The sequence below is a fragment of the Argopecten irradians genome, chromosome 4, assembly GCF_041381155.1.
Source record: "Argopecten irradians isolate NY chromosome 4, Ai_NY, whole genome shotgun sequence".
NCBI lineage: Eukaryota > Metazoa > Mollusca > Bivalvia > Pectinida > Pectinidae > Argopecten > Argopecten irradians.
Genome location: NC_091137.1, coordinates 33,099,919 through 33,123,325, shown reverse-complemented (window position 1 = coordinate 33,123,325; position 23,407 = coordinate 33,099,919). Strand labels below are relative to the sequence as shown.

Below are 23,407 nucleotides of genomic sequence, written 5' to 3'. Positions count from 1 at the left end.
ATCAATATTGTCTATTGTAAAATACCTGATATATTTTAAACAAAAGTATTTTCATGAATTGTAGTATCATTAATAAATTAGAAAGAAAATGGAGGTAAATAAATCAAATTTTCGTTAAAGTAAAGTAAATACAACCCAATTTGTTTTTAAGTTTAATTTAAACGGACTTGATGTTTAAGTAAACACTACCACCTTTGTGAATAGTGTCACAACAACTTGATTGTCAAATGCATAGATCATAAGAAAGCAGGCTTTAAGTCTCACTAAGGGGTAATGCAACCAGGCAAAAAAATAACAAATCTACCATTTCAACGAACATGGGGCAAGCAAACTGTATCCATGCGATTATAAAGAACATCTATAGAATGACCAGAATTTTAATAGAGATAATGATCAGAAGTGAAGCACACACAAATTATAGCCACATAAATGTGCATAACAATTATTTCTTAAATACCAGGTAAACATCTTTTAGGGAAATGGAAAAAATACAATTTAATATTGGGTTGAATTTTTGACATCACTGTGAAGTTGAAAGATGTGGCTGTTATTTTTAAATTTTTTTTTTTAGTTTTCTAGATAGATAACGACACTGATAGTATATTTTTTAATTGGTAGTTATTTAACTGCCTCCTTCTCCTCATCCTAGATTGTATAGATATACATGTACAGTAGATACCTAGTCTCGGGATCATGAAACAATCTTAAGTCCAAAACTGTCTTAAGTTAAGACTTAGCCAATCACAGATGACGCTACATAAAGTTAAGTCATATCTGATTGGCTAAGTCTATACATAAGTCTAAGATTATTTCATGATCCTGGAGCCTGATACGTCCAACACTTGCATTCTTGGCTCAAATAAGGATTACATTTTCTGAACTGTCAAATTCCGATTACCTACAGTCAGCATTTTATTAAATCAAATCCATTCCCTTATAATTTTGTTCAGATGTGAGTTTTCCAAACTATCAGTGTCCAGATTATCATGGGTACACTACTGTACATCATTAAACAAATCTGAATTGCATTGGTCTCAACACATCTTTGAATGCCAATGTAATTGCACATATACTATTCAATTATCACTTTAATTCATGGTCATTTTAACATGGAAGAGCATAACCCAGACATGTGGACGGAAGCCTAAAGAGAATGTATCACAATCATTTATATTCTGAAGTTATTTAGAGGTTGAGTTTCAAATAATGAGTGGCCTTTCCAAAAAGATAGTCTAACGATAGACTCCACAATATGCTGTATGAATGTTTGTATCGTATAGTGCATGGAAAATGCTGTGATGCATCTCCGAGTGGAAGAAGAAATGGTTTCCTATGAAACTATTCAGATCCTGAAACATGTATATAAAGGACACATGATCACTGTAAATGTCTATCAATCCCACAATATTTAATGCAGGAGGGTCACAAAATGGATTCAGTAAACCATTCATGGAAAGCAAACTAAAGCAATCATATAACCATGAAAGGGGGGGAAATTACACAGAAGTGGTAAAAATTTTCAGCCATGTTTTTTGTGTTAATAACAGAAGTAAAGCATATAAATCTGAAAAAGAAATTTATCAAATTGGCATTAGAAATATATTTACTGAAACTCCTATGCGCTGTAACCACTATAAACTCCTATGCGCTGTAACCACTATAAACTCCTATGCGCTGTAACCCCACTATAAACTCCTATGCGCTGTAACCACTATCAAGCAGATTGCTTCCTCTGGATGAGAGAGAATGGTCTTCCCCTTCGCTGTACACACTACGATGTGGGGTAAACATCCCTGATTCCCGTGACGACAAAGACCCTGTATCTAATTCCATTGTCCGCATTGGTCGCTCGATCATGTCACCTTCCTGTGGAGGAGTTGTAAGTGGTAATAAGTCCCCTGGCTGATGCTTCACATGACTTGTGTCTTTTGGCTGATGTTTTATTTGACTAGAACCAGCAGCTAACATGTCCGAATCCTGGTCCCTCATTTCACAATACGTTGGGACACTGGTCATTTTACACAAAGGTGTCTTACTAATGTTTGTCACAATGGTAGGATCTGATCCTGTTCTTTCTCGTGTTGGGGATCCTTCTTTTGAGGCTGTTGAGTCTGGTGACTCTGTTAAAAAATATCAGTAAGTGTCAATTACACTTGAAAATTTAAGCAATATTGAAGGGAGGGGGGGGGGGCTTAATGCAACCAATCCTGTTTAAAGACCTTTCAAAAAATTAGAGCACAAAGTAAGTTTCCATTCCATTTGCAAATTGAATAAAAAAATGATGTTATTCATGTTTCAAGTCTGCATTTAATAAATAATCAAATTCAACATAAGGTCAAAAAAAGAGGGAGAGCACTTATTGGGTCGTACATGGCATTACATTTTTCAAAATTGTTTCAATGAACTTTGCTGTTTTTCTACATTAAGTAATTAAGTCTGTTAAATAAAGAATAGTGATTAAGTTGCACCATGACAGTCAAATCTTATTCTGCTTTATATACGAATTCTGATATAAGCCTTTACTTTTGACACATTATAACATCTGGTTTATGTAATAAAGCTCTACCTTCTTTAGATCTAGAACCGTCCTTCGACTGTCTTGGTTGGCCGAGTTCGTCCACCTGGCTGTACAGACGCAAGATCTTCCCCTCTAACTGCTGGTTTACTTTTACCATTGTCTGGTATTTCTCTTCTATAGACTAACAATACAAAAGGGAACATTTACATACATTGTTATGGTATTATCCTCCAATAAATCTAATTTGTATATCTCTTGATTCCCTTATATTCATCAAACATATACTTTTTTCAGTTATCAGTTTTTTATAAAAAACAAAAATAATAGCTAATATTTCGTTAATTGGATATTCCTTTCTCATTCTTAATATTATTTCAACATTTCGTTTCTTGGAATATTCCTTTCTAATTTTTAATATTATTTCAACAGTCGAAATTTCTCTATTCTTTTTCTATTTTCCAGTTCCATTGTGATATTGTGTACAATTGTAGCATTGAAATTTGAATTAAAGATCCTTGATTATGTTTGATAACTGATTTTCTTTACAGCCAAAACACTGTTTTAGAATCAATTCAAAGCCAAACTAAAAAAGATTTTATGAAGTTTGTTGATCATTAATTGATATTTCTATTAAAGCATAACCAATATATTTGAGATTCCCTTAAGACCCTAATTACATGAATATCAGATATCTATGAAAAAAACTAACAAGTCATCTACCTTTAGCTCTTCCTGATGGTTTGTGATCACGTCAGCCAAACTTTGTTTGATCTCTGACAGGGCGATATCCTGTTCAACAAAAACAATATTCAATCCTAAAATTTGTCAAGGGGGCACATATACTTCAATATGTAGATTATATTGTAATAGGTATACAACACATTACACATATTTCCGTTTGAGTACAAGATAGATCCCACGAAAAAATATGCCTTATGAATAAGAGAAGAGTGTATCTTCCAAACAACACACAATCAAGTTCTATTTTTGGACACGTTTATTTAGTAATTCAGACTGAAATCAATTTTTTTTTTATAATAGCTGCAGGGTATCAGTTTATGTTGGTACTTTTTTCATATAAGGTATAATTTGTATGAACCATATGTCACAGGGACCAGCATACTTGTCTGGTATAGACAGGTTTCTGGACTGTACAGGTCTTATTTACTATAAATTAAGAAGGACAATTCCATACAATAATGCCAGACTAGACAGGATTCAGATTAGACAAGGGCCAGTTCTGACAATTTAAACCATATAACTTATGTTATGATAGTATCAGCTGCATAACTTTTTGTACAATTTGTAACATTTTATGATAAATTAATGCTTTAAAAGTGATCAAATTATTACCTATTGTGTGTTTGTATTCTTTTCTGTTATTGTATTTTATGATTGTTTCTTGCATTGTTTTCTGTAATTTCTTACCTTAGTTTTGATGTTAGCCTCCAGCTGATTAGCACGCGCCTGGCTAGCCTCACTTGTCATTGTAACACTCTTTAGCTGCCTCTTTAATGCTGGAATAAAGATATTTAGAACTTCAATCAGAAGTCAGAAAAGGGTAATAACTCATATATAACACTATCACCTCTGTAAAGGAGTAATGGTTCAATCTTCACTATTTATAGAATAGTTTTGACTGATGTCCTTAAACATATAAAATGTTTTGGTAGTGATGGAAAGTTAAAGTTCTCAGAGAAAATTGATTGATCCATGGCCCCATGTTCGGATACATATATCCATTCTACTTAAGACAGAACTAGACAGTCAATCCCTTATCTAAATTTTATAATATCTATACTAAAATTGTTGTAACTGTGTTACCTGATATCTCAGCAGACTGAGCCGTCACATGTAGATCTTGTTCGTGTTTGGTTTTCCTGTGAATTCTGGCCGAGTTGATCTGCTCCTGGTAGTGTTGATGAAGCTCTCCCATCAGTAACACCTCTTTGTGTAGTGTGAACACCTGTAACAAAGCCATATATAATACTATACAAACAAGGATTATCACTTCACGATGATCAAACATATTTTGACTTCATTCTTTCTGTTTCAAAGGATATGAACTCAAAAATAGGGGTAAATTTTTCAAAGTTGGGATAGTGACCATATAAAATATTACAGTCAGACTTGTTATAAAGGATACCTCTATACAAGAATTCCACAGAAGTGGATGTGTCGCCTGCACACCATCACAAAAAATAGTTATTTACAGTTGAAAATATTGTTAATAATTTAGGTGAAGTAATCAAGTCCCATAACTCTTGCAAATATTGATGGATATTGAAAAGAATCGAACCCATCTAAGATGTCATTGATATAAAGCAATATACCAAATTTGATTGAAATCGGACAATAAATACTAAAGTTTTCAAGCGGAAGCCATGTTTCGGCTATTGTAAGGTCCTGTAACTCTTGCAAATATTAACAGATTTTGACCCGTATTGAACCCATCTAAGATCTCATTCATATAAAGCAACATACCAAATTTGGTTGAAATCGGACAATAAATACTAAAGTTATCCAGCGGAAACCATGGATTAATTAGTTTTGACGATTTTTAAGTCCCGTAACTCTTGCAAATATTGATGGATTTTGATCATTATTAAACTTATCTGAGATCTGATTGATATAAAACATTTTATGAAATTTGGTTGAAATTGGACAATAAATATTTAAGTAATCGAGCAGAAACTACCATTTTTCTGTTTTGACGATTTAAAATCCCGTATCTCTTGCAAATATTGACAGGTTTAGACCATTATCAAACTCATGCGAGATCTCATTGATATAAAACAATTTATGAAATTTGGTTGAAATTGGACGATAAATATTTAAGTATTCGAGCGGAAACCATGGATTTTTCTGTTTTGACGATTTTAAAGTCCCGTAACTCTTGCAAATATTGACAGATTTTGACCATTATCAAACTCATCCGAGATCTCATTGATATAAAGCTATATACCAAATTTGGTTGAAATCGGACTATAAATACTTCAGTTATCGCAAGGAAACGGTTTCCCGGACGCCGACGCCACTGACGCCGACATAGTGATATCTAAGTGTCACCCTTGCGTTGCAGGCGACACAATAAAGGACACTTGTCAAAAGACAAAGGTCATCAACCATATTTTGGGCAATTTAATATGTAATTAACATCTGCATGAAGGACAACTATCTACAAAGTTATATTTTTATGATCCTTTGGTATCGTCTATAGACAGGTTTGACAGTACATATACTTAATTCTCATTGATTGTTTACTCTTTTCATTCTTATTAAACTTTATTTTCCTCTATCACCATTTGTTCCTGTACTTACCTGCTCCTTTAGTTTTTGTGTGAACTGGACCTCTTCCTGTAAATGACTTTTCTCCTTGTCGGACTTAAACAGTTTAGACTCGGTTTCCTGTAGCCTCTGTTTAAACAACAAATGGTCACATAATGTAAACTACTCTATTTCTGTGTATACAATATTTCAGGTCACTGCTATTTTCAACATAATCGTTAATATATGAATAACATGTATGTGCATTTTTTTTTCACCTTTTATACTATAATTGGAATCTTACACCATGGGTGAAATCCTGGGTTGTATTCTAAATTTGATAAATATCATAGACAGTTTTAAAGAAATAAATATTAACATAATCATTTACAGTCAAATATTGATGAGGCTTCACTACGAATAATACTGTGGGTTTTTTTTCTTCAAATAATTACATATACATTAACCTACCTGTTTGAGGAGGTCTTGTTCTTCTCTCTGTCTCACCAGTAATGTTGTCAGCTCACTCTTTGCAGATTTTAAATCCTCATTTTCCGCTAAGCAAGATCTAATTAAAAGATAAACAAAGAAAAAAAAAATTGTCAAGAAAATTAAACTGAATGATGACGAAATCAATCATGAAAAATTTCTTATTTTTTTCATTCTTTGACAAATATGCAGGATTTTATGTTGCCAGCTGTGTTAATATTGATTTGGATTGTAAGATGACAATTTGTTTAGCAAATTACAAACATCTCATATTAACCTATCTCATTTGACTCACTGACAAGTTTAATCCTCATGTGACATAAAAATCACAACTTTAGACCACATGACGTCATCTCAATCAAGTCTATGATCAAGTCAACACATTAAAACACAGTTAGAATAAAACCCTGGGGACCAACAAAATTACTTTGTTATAAACATAGTTTGTTTAAATACATGACTGTATAATTAACATGTTACAGGGATATTGACAACAGATGAAAACTACTATGTTTAATATACCCATGAATATGTTGTAAGCATGCATGCTCATTACAATCTTGTACTCCATGACCTTATGACCTTATGCCATTTGTCCTTATGTCATTTGTATGAGCTTACCTCATTTGTACTTTACTTTCGTATTCATTGCTCTCCTGGGACTCTTTGTAACGTCGATTATCTTCTTGGAGAATTTGTAAAGAAACTCGTAAATGCTGTATTTCTGTTTCATACTGTGTAAGTTGGTCAGCCTGAAAACAAATTCACAATCCAGTTTTAATAAAAGATATGTTCGTCTATGTTGCAGTAGTATAAATACATGCAAGAAACTTTAATACCATGTATTTGGTTGGTTGAAAATATTTCTAAAAATTCAATTTTCGATGTTGAATTGAAGATATTTTGTATCATTGGGTGTAATAAAGATTGTTATAGATATAAATATACCATGGCATTATTCTGCTCTTCTACAGCTTTGGCATTAGCTATTTTACGAAGAAGACGCCGATTCTTCTTGGCATGTAGTTCCCGTTTATGGCGCTCATACATTAGTTGATTCTGTATCATAAAGATCTGTCCCCGCAAAATGTTGACCTCGTCCGCTGGTGGCATCCCTGATAAAGAACATATGATACTATTGAGTTGTTCTCGTTATAGCAAATCATAGTTAAACCTTCTTATCTACCTCAATCTTAAAAACAGACTATGATGTAACTCAAATTAAATTATCATTTCTGGATTTAATTGTTCAAAAGATTATTTAATCACCAAATGATTCAAAACCATAATTATAATTTAACAAAAGTATATATTTGCCTCTATATTGGCAAGGAAATGAAAATAATATTTCAGAATTTCATGCATTTGTTAAAAATTAGTTTTACCAGAACTTACAAAATCAAACAGTTTTGTGGTTTGCCATTCAAATACAACATTTTGAACAAGTGGGGTAAAAAGAAAAAAATTATCTACATTATCACCATTGTTAATCTCAAAGAGCTTTAGTTTCAACTCCTTCATCTAAAACATAATTTGATCAAGTTAGCTTTATGTTACTTACATATACTTTTGTTCACTACAAATGTCAAGCAGACATAAAACTGAGAGGATACACAACTATATCGCCGATTGCATATACACTGTCCATTTTGAGGGAAATCCATGGGGAAAATAAATAAGGTAGTGATAACAGAAATTGTACTATTACGTCCAGTATACAATGTGGAGTAGGAGTGTCACGGTTAACCGAAAATACGGTTAACCGAAAAATTCAACCGTACAGTTCGGTTCGGTACGATAATTCTAAGTTTCGGTTCGGTTCATTAAAAAAATAACTGTCCTATAATACCTGTAATTTACGTGTATAAACTGTAGATTATTTCATTGAAAATACGGCGAAGTTGTTTGTCAGAATCCCGAGAAATACACCTGTTGACCGACATATATGTGTAACACGTGTGCAAGTTCAGTCATTCAGAAGATCGTTTTTTGCTGTCTGCGGACATGATTTTTCACATACATAATATCTAAATGATATATTTCACTAAATGTTTGATATTTTATAATTGATAATTTTTTATTATGTATTTTTCCGATAACATTAATCCCGCAGAATATCGGCAGCTAAATCAAGCCGCCATTGTGTTGCCGATTGTAAACAATCGCGTTTCCGTCGGCCAATATTCCGTGAATTAAACCATTTTACGATTGAACATGCACCTGGTACGTAATAATGTTTATCTCTATTATAATTCTAGGTAATGCATAATACTTTTTAAACACTTTTTCTGAGATAATACCGATGTATTGATTTGCGGTAAAATTTTCACATGTCAATCATCACATAATAATGCGTCATGAAGGATACGGGAAAAGTTTTAGTGACGAAATAATGTATCATAAAGGATACGAGGACATATATCTCTCTGTGACTGATTAATGTGTCAATAGTACTGAAAGAGTTAAAAAGATAAGAAAATGTTCAATTATGTTTTTTAAAGATGTTCCACTGCTGAGAGATCATAAATGATACTCAATATTTGAACAAAAATTGGTATTTAATCGTGTTATATGTCTAATTAAGACACAAAATGATATAGAATAATTAATGAATTTCTTTGCTGCATGCACTTTTAGAACTTCAATGTATATAGGATATAGTGCTGTGGATTATTTTTCAGGGCGCAATAAATTATATGTTTTTAATTAGAAGTGAAATCTTGATAAAGAAAAAAAAAAACATTTGTTTAAGTGATATACCATCTTTAAATCTAAAGCAGAACTTGCTTTTGATAGAAAATAGACTTAAAAAGTGTAATTGAGATTTGCCTGAACCGAACCGAAAAAACCGAAAACCGATCAAAAAAAGTTGAAACCGAACCGAGCTGAAAAAACATGAACCGTGACATCCCTAATGTGGAGTGATAGGATATGTCCCTGATATTTACCTCCAAAATGGGTCCAGCTGATGGAGTCATGACTAGTGATGGGTATCTTGGATAGCTGTTTAGCATGTACCTCTCCCCCCAGACGGAGGTGGCGGTCCAGTAACTCTGGCGGAGAGAAAGACGTAGGCATACCAGCAGGACCTGTAACAGGTAAAACAAAAAGTTTCAGGTACAAGACATAGGTAATGATATTGTTTGAGATATCTACTTAAAATTTGAATTTTATTTTACTACTTTTTCTGTGCTCCTTTGCATTCTAAGCACATTGATTAGATTGGAGTCAAGAGGATGTAATGATTGAACTCGTGTTTCCATGAAGCTTTTGGTTTGTTATTATGCTTATTTTGTAAGTAATCAAATGTCATATTTTTAACTCGAATAATGATTTTTTCATGATCTCGGAAACAAACTCTTATTCCATCTTTGCATATTACAGAGTTTACTCCCTTGTGGGTAGGCTCCCTTGTGGGTAGGCTCCCTTGTGGGTCCAATGTGACATGATGATAAGTGAGCAAAATTAACGTCGTTTTCTCTGTAAAGTATATTGCCCTGCAAACACATGACATCAAAATTTATACTTACCCACTAGTGTACATATCTCTGTAATATGCAAATACAGAATATCCTGTACCACATTATGTTTTTATATTTTATTGTTATATTGACATTAATAAATTCTCACCTAAAGCAGACAAAGGGCTGCCATCAGAATTACCCTGGTTACACTTTTGGCACACTAACATAGATCCTGGCTGTAGCAGGGATTTCATCATTTCTATATACATGTTTGGCACAACCTTACTACTGTCGGGTGATGGGGCGTGTCCTGCTCCCGCCGACATCACAGGACACGACGATGGTGATTTTTCCTTTGGTACTGCCACGGAGACTGATCCAGCAGTCTTCGGACCTGTATCCACTGGGTGTTTCACACTGTTTCTAACAGCCATTACTGGACATTTTTCTGTAGGATATGCTGATAGTGACTTGTCTGGATCAGAACTTGATTTACTACCTGTATTTGGACTAACTATGACTTTCAGAGTGACCGACGCAGACCGAGAAACACTATCTGTATCATCGCCTTCTGATTCTAAAGAATCTATTTTGGGTAAGTGGGGACATGACCTTGACCTTGCTCCAAACTTCTGTTTTTCTGGAATGCTGTTGGATGCAGTGAGACTGTTGAAGCGGATTCGGTTGACCTTTTTCATGAACTGTTGAACAGACTCGGCAGTTAGTGTGACCTTATGACTAGTAAGTGCTGACACCTCCTGATCATCATCATCCTCATCATCATCGTCTGTATCTTTAGAAAGAAATAGTTCATTAAATAATGAATGCTAAATGTTATGTTTCATATGCATGAATGTTTATTTATCAAGTTGAAAACAATGCATAGTCCTTTACCAAAGTAACGAAAAGAAATTGAATCATAATGTTTATTGTAAGATTGGGCAAAATATTTCAGTTGAAATATCTGACGAAAATTCAGAGTAAGTAAATTTTTAATGCATGTACATTTAGTAATAGACAGTAGGTGCCTGTTCAGGTTTGGCCTAAGAGACAGGCATAGCTGTTACCAATTTGCAATGGTAGCAAGAAAGCCATTCTTTCCATTGCATACACTGATTACAGTAGACATTAGTGGGCAGGTCACATTGATACCAACTACATCAACTTTCAGTAGAAACTAGTTTATTATCAATATAAGCAGACTAAATTGCCCCTTTAAATTGTATCAACATTAAACTGAGAATTTATAACACTCACTCTGCTGTTGGCCAGCCAAATGCTCCATGACTTTGGGAAGTGTGTCCATAGAAAATGATTCCATTAAATCAGATTTGTCATTTTCATCTCCTTCCTTGGTTGTCTCCGATTTCTCTTGTTCTAGTGTCTGTTGTCCCTCATTGATAGCATCAAACTTCAGCTCCCTGACATATAACAAGTATTGCTGTTAAATAGTTGTTTAAAACAAGTATAGTGTTGCAGTGATTAAAGAACATCTCACAAGTTCATGTTGCCATGGTAGCCTTCAATTCTGCTGACCACATACATGCACAATATTTTTATTTGACATACACATATTCAATTATTTACTATGTTCAATTTCCAAAGGTGCTTAAAATTATGTCTTTGAGAAACTTTGCCTAGATAATTAAAATTGTCCAGCAATTTGAACATGATATCACTTGACAAGCGGATGGACAAAAAAGCATATGCTGCACTATAATATGCCATCTGAACTTGAAAGTGTGAAAACAATATGATATTCCATCTTTGCATATTACAGAGTAAGCTCCCTTGTGGGTAGATATTGATTGTTATGTCATTATTTTGTAAGTGCATTTCACGTCATTTTCACCTAAACATATGACATTACACTCGCAAACACATGATGTCACAATCAATACCAACCCGCAAGAGCAGATAACTCTGTAATATGCAAATTCGGAATAGTACATACCTGATGGCTTGGCGGACAGGTTTAAATATTCCCTGTGGAGGGTCAGAGGTGAATTCTGCCCGGAGAGGGGAGGGAGGAACACTGGATGGTTTTCCTTCAGTGACAGATGATGTCCCAGTCCCCTTAGCCGACACCATGGAACCAGTACTCAGGCGCTTTAGGTCACTTCCTTTGGCTGCATGGAGGCCTCGACTATTTCTACCAAAACTCTGAAAAACAAAATAATTGCTTGATAAAGCAGTACAACAATCTGTTTCATCAAAAAGAAATTGTCATGCTGATAAAACTACTATCATATAATCAATACTTGTTTTCTTACAGCAGCAGAGACTATAACTGTTACTTGTTTATTTGATTAATTAACGTCCTATTAACAGCTATGGTCATCTAAGGACGGCCTCCCATGTATGCAGTGTGTTGTGTGTATGTTGTGCGAGGTGCGTGTTTTGTGAGACTGCGGTATATTCATGTTGTGTCTTCTTGTATAGTGGAACTGTTGCCCTTTTTATAGTTAAAAACTGTTGCTCCACAACTAGTCCAGCCCATATTTATTTCGAAACTTTTATCAAAATGCAGATAAATAACACATCTAAATATTAAAATAACTCCACTTAAACATGTGATGTAAACAGATAAGGATATGAATCTACAATACAGCAGTTTCAAAACAGTAATGTGATGCAAGGGCTCCAGTATTTTTGAAGTTATACTGTGGCATTATTAATATGACGTCACAATCACTAGATGTTGTGACTAATTGTACTCAAACCCTAAGATTGTCAAAATATGTAGAAAAAGCATATCAAATGAAAGAAAAAAATGATGCTACAGGTTGATAGATAAAAACTTAAATTTGAGAAATCATGATTTCCAGGTAATTTAGATATAACTACTTACTTTGTCATGTTCGTCGTTACTAGGAGATATGGCTCTGGGGGTATCCACTGGGGGCGTCGCTAACGGAGTGTTACCATAGGTATCTGTGATAGGTAAACAAAAATTTACATGTTAATATATAATCATGTTAAGACAATCATACTTATGCAATGAAACATGCTAAATTACTATTTAAAAAAATTATACCTTGTGTTAATTTCATTCTAACAAAAGGCCTCTGGGCCTTAACAGTCATTTGAAAATCATTTTTTAACAAATAATATCAAGAGGGAGAGAAAACAAATATTTGGTGAAATAGAAACGGAAACAACGGTGTTAGGCCGAGTCACTATACAAAATCTTTTCTCATTCCCAAAAGGATGTTTGATAAAATTTGGCCCAAATTTATTGATACTTTTAAGACTACTAGCTTTTTCAGAACAAATTCCTCATCTTCTACTATTTGGGCCCCACGTCTCCTGCTCCAAGGGGATCATATCTAGAGCAATCATTTCTACAAAACCTCTTCCCCTTCCCATAAATATATTTAGACCAAATCTAGTTTAAATTCTTTCAAAACTTAAGCAGCATTTTGAGGAATTTTCCTCTATTTCCCCTATTGGACCCCATTCAAAATCTGTTCACCTTCCCCATGGATGTTTCTGGGCAAATTTGGTTAAAATCTGTTGAGAACGGACTGTGCACTATAACAAAAGGTCATCTTGACCCTTTGGGTCAGATGACCTAACAAATGTTATATGTTAAAAGTATTATACATCCAGACGTTTAATGGATATAGAATATTAGCGCTAATTACTACACCAGTGCTAGAGAAAATCTTACATCTGCTGGCATCAAGAGAGAGAGGCGTGGTCTGTTGGGACGGTGGGGAGTAGATAGGCCAACCACTACCGAGGGGCTCCACAATCCTACACCACATATAGAATATTAGCGCTAATTACTACACCAGTGCTAGAGAAAATCTTACATCTGCTGGCATCAAGAGAGAGAGGCGTGGTCTGTTGGGACGGTGGGGGAGTAGATAGGCCAACCACTACCGAGGGGCTCCACAATCCTACACCATCAGCAGTTAGACAGGGAGGACTCAACTCGAGAGACGGCGGGTTCTGTTGGTGATTCTTATTCAGCATACTGTCTTCTTTTAAAGTAAAACAAATTAATTATAGTGACAGTGTAAGTAGGGCTGAAACGATTAGTATAATCGTTTCATTATAGTGACAGTATAAGACAATAAATCTTCAGATGTAATAACTTTTAGCAAGGGTTTTTTGGATCAGCATTGGGCAGGGAATAATGAGACAACTTACCTTTTTCAGATGTTATAAGTTTGAGAGAGGGTTTCTGGGGTTGGATCAGCATTGGGCGAGGAGTGATGATGGGACATGTGAGCTCCTCCCACATCCCTTCTGTCATGTCCAGCGACATCTTAGCGCACTCAATCACAACATCCTGGGCCTCCATCTGACGCCACCTACAGGAACATATACATACTAGATAATAATTGAATTGGGAATGTTTCTTCTTAGCTAAACTCCACCTAGACTTAATATCAGATTGGAAAAGGACAGGATGTGACAGACATGTGCTACAATATACACCACCCCCAATTTAGACAATGGGGTATTAAAGAAATAACAACCATCGTGGTCAGGAGTGATATTGAGTCCTCAAAATAATTTCTACATGCTAAAGGTCACACTGTAGGTCTAATACAGTACTTGTACATGACTGTCTGCCTCACCTAGGCGAGCCGATCATTTAGCCAACATGAAGATTTAGACAAAAGGATACAGAGTTTGGAAAGTGCAATGGAAAGACGAAATAGACAGACAGAAATAATGTAAATCTACACATCCAGGGTGGAAAAGTCACAACAGAGCATTTCAAAGAGTTTCTTAGGATTAAGCTTTCAGGAATTCTTTCGTGACCCAGTTACAAGTTTAAGGTCAACCTGGGACAAGTGCCAGCTACTTGATATATGTTAGTGGATTTCTACAGGAACTGACATAGTTTAAGATACCAAACGAATGTTATAAAGGAACGACAGCCAGCATCAATCAACAGTCAGGATAGCTTACCTTTTAGAGGAGACTTCATGATCCCTTGAGCTAGTAATGAGGTGTGGGTGTAGTCTTACTCTGTCTAACATGGGCTACAAACGTAGAGATAAATGTTAAATACAGACATTTATATATATGTATCAATTTCGTTTTCACATCAATTCAATTTTGTGATATACAGGTAATCAACAAGGTTTACAGTATCCTCTTTCAAAATTTCAAATCAATTTATTGAAAATAATCCTCAGTACTTCATTGAAAGGATCAAGATTAAAAAAAAAATAGGAAAGAGAAAATAAGTAACCTTGTATGACCTCATTTATTTTCTCCATTGTCCAAAATATCTTTAATATTATTATGAACGAAGTTTACATGTGTCAAACTAGAGTCATAATAAGAAATTGATTTGTTATAAATTGAATAACTGGTGTCAGTTTTGAATTTTTGCTTCATAAAAAACAAAATTGTAATACCTTAACAAATTCATCAAAGACCTTAGCATTTTCCTTTTTATTGTAGTGATGACGGAGGTAGGTAAGAAAGTTGTAGGGGAACATGCCGTACAATCTGTGGAACAGTGAATACAACGCTACTTGTAGGTGGAGCAGGAACACATCCGGCACATTTCCTGTCATACCAAAACACAGCAGACACGCATTACAGAATCTATTTTCTTCATCTCGAAGCATTATAAGTAATATTCTTCATAATGATGTATACACAAAATATTCAGAGGAATGATCGATTTTGCATATTCCATATGTGTATGTAGATACAGAATGTTAACTGAAGCCTTTGTCTAGGTATTTTAATGCCCAGTAATTTACTTTATCTCCTCAATTAAAATGATGTCACATAATATGTCAACCAAAGTTCTAAAATTTATTGCTATTCCAGTTGTATGTTTAATGTAAGGTAATGTAAAACAAATTCAGTATTTTGCTGAAATAGACTGAAGTCTGATCTATTTAGGAATAGCATCCCTCACCTGGTTTCCTCTCGTTAAAGGCTACAAGACGACTGAATATATTAAAGATTTCTGTAAGCTGGTTGCCAATCAGGGCAGGAACAGACGGCAATAATACTGTGAGGGCCATCACACCAGTCATAACCACAGGAATGTCGGTTTCTGTCTGATGACAAAACATTTCATTCTTAACAAAAGATAATCCAAGATATATTCTGTCTCCATGTCAATTCTATGAATAAGTCTAGTTCCTAAATGTTTACCCTAACAACTAACTCAGAGCCCACAGGTTATGTCTGCCCAATTATCAATCCTGGAGAGTCTAAATATTGATATTAATTAACAACTGTTTTCAAAAACAATAACTCTACTTAATGAATAGACTACATACTTCAAATCTGACTGCCAAATTATGAGTGCTGTTTAAAGAAACCAATTTAATCTTTTGTACATTCCTATTTCTGTTTAATGAATGACCATTCTAAGGCTGCATGATTTCATAAAAGCCCCTTATAATTACTAGTCTTCAGACAGAATTAGGAAGAGGATATGTATAACATCCTGACAAATCCTTGGTAAAACAATAATTCAATAAAACATTTTTAGAAGTTCTAGTAATTTACTATATTTAATCTGTATTGGACACATTATTACCTTAAGAGTTTTAATGATGGAGTGGAAGACCTGTTGAGTGACAAGCTTGTGTACCCAAATTGGCTGTTTGCAGGCCAGTGACAATAAAATCTTCATAGCTGGTAGGCGATGTTCCACACTCTTCAAACCCTCATTTAGTTTATCTACCAAGTGCTGTTAAAACAAAACAAAAACTACTGTCTTAATTCTCAGCCCTTACGACATTTAACTCTGTTACCAAGTTGCGATTGGAAGAAAAATGGTTAATATTTATTACAGTTATTGTACGGAACTGGCAGAAAATAACTTTTTTTTTTATTAAATAAAAGGGCCATAACTCTACTATTTAAGATCTATTGTACAGAAGTGGCAGAAACTAACTTTTTTTTATTTAAGCAAAGGGCCATAACTCCGCTAAATAAGGTCCATTGAAAGTCGCGGTCGAACTTGGCCGAGTCCTTAAGGCATGTAATATTGTTAATAAGTTTGAAGAAAATTGGTTTACATTTGTTACACTTATTGCACAGAAATGACAGAAAATGACATTTTTAGTAATTCAAAGGGCCATAACTCTGCTAAATAAGGTCCATCGACACTTGCGACCGGACTTGGGCGAGCCCTTAAGACATTTAACTCTGTTACCAAGTTGCGATTGGAAGAAATATGGTTAATATTTATTACAGTTATTGTACGGAACTGGCAGAAAATAACTTTTTTTTTTTATTAAATAAAAGGGCAAAACTCTTCAATTTAAGATCTATTGCACGGAAGTGGCAGAAAATGACGTTTTTAGTAATTCAAAGGGCCATAACTCTGCTAAATAAGGTCCATCGACACTTGCGATCGAACTTGGCCGAGCCCTTAAGGCATTTAAACTTGTCACCAAGTTTGAAGAAAATCGGTATACATTTGTTACAGTTATTGCACAAAAATTGCAGAAAATGATGTTTTTAGTAATTCACAGGGCCATAACTCCGCTAAATAAGGTCCATCGACATTCGCAATCGATCTTGGCTGAGTCGTTAAGGGTATTAACCTTGTTACTAAGTTTAAAGTAAATTTGTTTACATTTGTTACAGTTATTGCATAGAAATGGCAGAAAACAGCATTTTTTAGTAATTCAAAGGGCCATAACTCGGCTAAATAAGGTCCATCGACAGTCGCGATCGAACTTGGCCAAGTCCCTAAGGCATTTAACCTTGTCGGTGATGGACTGAATAAAAAAGAGAAATCGGTTTACATTTGTTACAGTTCTTGCATGGAAATGAAGTGTTACAGACAGACGGATGGCCGGACGGACGAACCCAAATTAATATCCCCCGTTTCGGAAAAAGCGGGGTTAAAAAAAAAAAAAAATACAAGTGACAGTCATAGTGTCCAACAGGCAGAGTTGCTTAGCATATACAGAGGACTCCACATAATCGAATAACGGTTATTCGAATATTTCGGTTATTTGCATAAAATTCTGCGGTCCCGATTTTTTCCTTCTTTATCTTTGTTTTTCAACTCCGTGTATTTGCATAGACTTTTACATGACCTCCGGTTATTTGAATAAAATATTTGGGAAATTCTAAAAATAAAATCGAATATTTTTCAATGTTGCAATATATTTTTAGCGAAATTCGCCAATATATGTCAAGATACTTCGATTTTACTAGAAATCATCCTGGTAACAGATTAACGTTTGAGTATGGCTTGTTATTTTATGCACGAATCTGCAAAGGTATTCGACGCTGTTACGATTTACATCAGCAGCGGTTGATCATAACTTTAGTATATTCACTGACTCAGACATCTAATTAAAGCATTTGCATTTTCAAATATGTTTATTTATTAACGTAACGTACCTTAGTTCGCGATCGGTTGGAGAAACCATGCTTCCTTACAACAATCGCCATTCATGAGTAGTCTCGTTCAACCAGAGTCTTGTTGACTACGACAGACATGTGCGTATCAAGCAACGAGACATAAAAGCATGCAAAGTCGGCGTGCAATGACTACCGCAAGTTTCGTACAGTATGTAAGCTTAGGATACAAAAGATATTTGCTACGTTGTTTCATTGCTACTTGAATATGCATTAATTTCTGAAATGTTATCAAGCTATACACCGTATAGATCTGTTATACAGGGAAAATTCTCAAAACACATTTAGGTCGAGTGAACGCATGGCTTCATCACCTGCCGCCATTTTCGAATTCATATACACATGTTAAAAACAACACTACTAGTTGATCGGCACTTTGAAGTTTAATCATGATCGTAAGTTCATTTTGCCAGGCAAATGTACGTAAATTTGTTTATTACTTAGGTTCAGAATTGTAGACACAAATCCAATCCTGTTTAGTAGAATCTAATTGCATTTGATATCGATCGTTTAGCTGTTTCTCAAATATTCACGTGTCGATCTAACGTAAACAAGAATCTAATATTGGAATATTTTTTGTTATTAAACAATTAAAATCGATTTACAGCTTCGAAAATAATTACTTGTTGTTCGTTTTAAGTGTAAAAAATTTACGTATTTATCAAAAAACGAAACTATATCTATTTGCCTATTCACATACATATGTGTGGGGTCAAACGGAGGTGCAAATGTCATCTCCGCCTATTCGAATACTCCGGTTATTTGCATATTTTCTTCTGGAAAATGACCTATGCAAATAAGCGGAATCCTCTGTATATGATTCATATACTTCTATCTATAAGGCCTGTGTCACAGTGTCAGTAATGTCTACTAGAGGTATATACCTTATCATGAGGTTCACGGACTTCTTTAATAATTTGGAGTGTCCTTTCTGAATGAGATATGTAATAGTAGTCCACAAGACTGCACACAAGCCAGGCTTCTTTCGCTGTAAAAGACATAAATAAATACAACCCATAAATGTACGAAGAAAATTAATTACATGAAATGTTAGCAACATGTTTTGTAATGGCTTTGAAAATGCTGCAATTTACTACTTAACATCTTCTTGAATAAACAATCTAATTGATGCTGCTATATGCCCATTGATAAACATCAAGACTTGTCGGTCTTACTAATCTTGTTCTTTTTGATCTGAAATTTTCAAAGTGTCAATGAATATATTTCAATATAATCAGTTTGAGGCAATCCTACAAACATGGGACCCCCGATACAACTATATACATTGTAGTTAATATATTGGTTTGAAAAAGACTTCTTTCCAGAGCTGTTTTTTTATACGTACTTGATGTAAGATTTTCTTGAACTAGCTTTGTAATGTCATTGGAGACATTGATGTCATTTGACTCTAACATGTTGAACAGCTCACGGACATCAACATTCTGTGCTCCACTTGACTGTGCCGCCATTTTGCCACTTTACAGATTCCTTTAAAAAAGAAACAATGCAAAGCCTATGATATGATTTGTAAAAATTAACCTCAAATTAAACATTAGGAGTCTTATTTGTCAGATTATCACACCTTTTAAAGTTGTATCAACATATTGCTAATTTACTTATAATTGGTAAATGCAGACAGTCATATCTAGCAGGCTCATTTATTTTTTTAAGAACTCCATGCGTTTCATTATGATGAAAAATGGTATCCCATTCCCATATTAATAAATTTTCAAATTTGAAAAAAAACAAAGATACTTTCCTTGAATTCCCTTCACAGTCTATAAATGTAAGTAGTGGGGTTTGGGTCATTGAATATTTTTAATCATTTGGACCACTGAGTTACACATACCTAATGACTTAACATCTAGAGCAAGAACAATATAATCTGAAGGTCAGTTTTGTCTGCCATTTAAATTTATTAAGTGGGCAATTTAAGGCCAAAGTTTTAGATTATTGACTGCGTGTGTATACTTGCAACCACTGAATGATGGCTCAACCAAAGTTTGATAACACTGTACCTGTGTGATGGTATTATCCTATAATTTTTGGGATTGATCTTGCTTCAAATACCTGGTAATTAGCATTGGCAAGAAGATACCCAATCTAACTTAACTTGTGATATGGTGTTTTGAATTTTCAGGAGCAGACTTAATCGGCATCCCAGCAAGTTTGAAGAGTGAGTCCAAGGTTTGTTGTCTTGATTATTGCCACACAACAGATCATTGTAAAGAGCTGATATTAATACCAAAACCCTGAATACATTCAAATCTTGCCTGAACACTGCCTGGGAATAATACCCTTCAAAATTCAGCCCATCATGGTACAAAACCACAACCAAGAGTAGAGTAGCCATACCGGTACAATTAGTCATGGAAGATGATGCATCTATATATATATAGTATAGTCTCAGACTGTGGTGATACATGGATAAGGGCATAGTTTAAAAACTAGCTTTTTTGGCGGTGCAGATAAGTGTCGGCACGTATCAAGTTAAGCAACGGAAAAAAGTGCAACCCAGTTTGGGACACAGCACGTTACATTTGGTGGCAGCGAACAGGTCTGGCATCTTGTAGGGTGTCCTTCAGACAGCACAGGAAGCCTAATGTTCCTGGTACTTGTTGGTAACTAGTTGGGTACTAGTGTAACGAAACAGGCTTTGGCGGGAAATGTCTATGGTGTATTTGCTAGCTATTATAATCGCCTCTTGGTAAAGTAAAGGTACAGTTAATATCTATAAAGCTTACCTACTTAAATCGTTACTAATTTACGATCAATTACGATCTCATAGAGCTGTAGAGAGTCAAGTAACATTTTAGGTGTTCGAAACCAGCACTACAGACGACCATGATAGAAGCTACAGACTGCGGAGCTATGTGCCGAGCCCTCTGATTGGTCTATTGTGAGGGGCGTTAAAGCAATGTGAGCCATCGTCTCTATCGCACGGCAGGTATAAATACTTGTGCGCGCACGCGATACAGCAGATTGGTTACAGGTCTGGTAGAGCCAGCCTATTCACTGGTAAGTGCCAGCAGTCAGTATGGTGCATCATGCTTATTACCTCCAAACTCCGATAGAATATAAATATGAAATTGAATGAAATAATACGGAAATTATTCCGATAGTACCATGTATCAACTGTAACTAGTATAAATAAGCACTAAGCTGGCCGTGTGGTAATCCTGTGTATGTTGGCCAGATATAGCGTAATTACTTCTTGTCGGCGATAATGTAACTAGTTCAGAAGAGAATTAGATATTTTGGGGTGACATTACCTGGGAGAAAGACAGGTTTTTATCGTCTATTTACTGGGAATGTGTTTAACAGTGACAAGTAATTATAATGACTGTTAGCCACTATGGGGAAGCGCATGTGATTCTATCTGTGGTCTCAAACAGTGGGCAAGCTTATATATAATTTTGTCGTACCGGGGATAGTGGGGGATGAGGGTGCGTTGACAGCGTCTTGGTTGAACGGGTATCGTGTGTGCTAGGGTGAGACAAGTAGGTTTAGGTCGGCCCAGTGCGCTAGGGATATGTTTGGTTAAACCCTCAGAACTTCCAATATTAATTTCACTGTAAATGTTGTGCAAAGTTATTAAATTCCATATCTAAATTAAACCTGTCCTCTAACAATGCCGGACTGTTCTGTTACTCAGGGTTAAAGGTCAATAGTTGGGACATTAGAATATGGTAATTGGTACTTCGGGTTAGGGGCGGTTACTACGCATCAAGAAGACAAATTGATTAAGTCAATTGGTCTATAAATATCATTTACATATTTCATTAGATTTCATTAGTTCTTAAGCTACTACATATTATATATTTTCTTGGGCTAATAGAAATAATCAGAGAATCTTTTGGTTACTTTATTTTATGATTTTATCCAGTTCAGAAGTATTCATTATAAGAAATTTCAATGCATAGTTTGGTTATAAATGCGAATCAAATACTTTGTACATTCCAATTTAGTCTAGGATAATTCTTCTACTTTTTGCTTTTGTTATCTGTTTACTTTAAATTTATGTTTATATAATAAACTGTTGACATTTATTTCATCTTCTGGTTATACTTTCCATTGTGTCCCGCTGGAATCTCAAAAGAACATTGCAGAGGGAGAACTTGAGGAATGGGTAATGAGCCATATATACTAAAACACAACGCGAATTACCATCTCCACTATACACGGAAGGCTCACCCATTTGCCGAAACCCCCTCCTGCTACACTAGCAGCAGGGACAGTTGTGTGTGATAATGATGCCATGTTAAACCTAGGAAACTTCAGGACTAAGCTTGTTGACGAGGTGGGTAAAGTGATGATTTATGCAAAAGGGCATTTCAGCCCCATAGTCCATTAGCTAGCTTTTGTGGATGTGCGGAGTGCCTCGGCACGTTACAAGACTAATGGTGTGATCTCAAAGTGAGTTTACAGGTAGACCAGCCTATAACTAATATTATAATTGAGAAGCTGGCTGCTGTTTGTTAAAGTTCTTGTCAGAAACACCATTGTTTCTTCCGCTGTGGATTTCTATGGACACAGAAGGTAAGAAGATTATAAAACCCTGAGGTTTCAATAGTTGTTTTGGTGATGAAAGAATTGTGAGGGAAGTGTAACTCTATGCTGGGCAACACTACCTTGCCAGTAGACTAGATATAGAGTAATCAATCACTCAGTAAATGGACCTTACATGTTGCTGAAATATCTCTGTCTACTCAGGTTGACGGACACCTGGTTAAAAACCCCTTCTGTAAGTTATTTTTTAACCGGTTACTGCACGAATGTTGACAAATCAACGCAAATCCTGATCCAAATTATTTTCTTCTTTGAAAACACAGACTGACAGAGTTGAAATCGAGCGCCTTTAAATCGATTTCTGATAAATTAGATTAACTTAAATACATACTCATAACTTAAACAGCAAACAGACACATGCATACCTCTGATAATGCTCTCGGTCGGTACTGTCAACTTGTCATACTAATCCGTTCCCTCTGCAGACCAAAATGCCTTCTGGAACTCTTTTTTATTCAGTCCATCACGAGATAGGTGGATCAGTCCACTTTCTCGCCGCTCAAAGGGGTGTTCATTTTTATGCAATTTTCTTGCTCAGAGCAAAACATATTTTGGACAAGTAAATATAACAATATTTAATTGATTTATTAAATTTTATGAAAAATTATAACAAAAGATATACATATAACTTATAAGTATAATTTGGGTTTAAGACATCCATCCTGACCACCCCTTTACTGAACATTACCGTTAACTTCCGACGGAAGTGGAAGTAAAAGCGCGT

At 35.0% G+C, this 23,407-nt stretch overlaps 1 protein-coding gene across 2 annotated transcripts; it reads right to left on the bottom strand.

Moving 5' to 3' along the window:
- Positions 1-114: 114 nt before the first annotated feature.
- Positions 115-23,175, bottom strand: LOC138321356 (hamartin-like). 2 transcript variants are annotated; one of them, XM_069264999.1, is made up of 23 exons: positions 23,049-23,175; positions 19,460-19,602; positions 18,999-19,102; positions 16,271-16,423; positions 15,638-15,782; positions 15,123-15,277; positions 14,668-14,741; positions 13,897-14,060; positions 13,557-13,727; positions 12,590-12,672; positions 11,693-11,901; positions 10,996-11,159; positions 9,905-10,531; positions 9,223-9,363; positions 7,223-7,389; positions 6,896-7,026; positions 6,257-6,353; positions 5,840-5,935; positions 4,343-4,484; positions 3,947-4,035; positions 3,239-3,307; positions 2,567-2,699; positions 115-2,120 (listed from the first exon to the last, which is right to left on the bottom strand). In XM_069264999.1, the coding sequence occupies exons 2-23, from the start codon at positions 19,581-19,583 to the stop codon at positions 1,696-1,698; spliced, it is 3,663 nt and encodes a 1,220-aa protein (XP_069121100.1). In that variant the 5' UTR covers positions 19,584-19,602; positions 23,049-23,175; the 3' UTR covers positions 115-1,695. The 2 variants fall into 2 exon arrangements, with proteins under 2 accessions (XP_069121100.1, XP_069121098.1); XM_069264997.1 differs by having other exon boundaries at positions 15,123-15,287; positions 15,639-15,782.
- Positions 23,176-23,407: the final 232 nt, after the last annotated feature.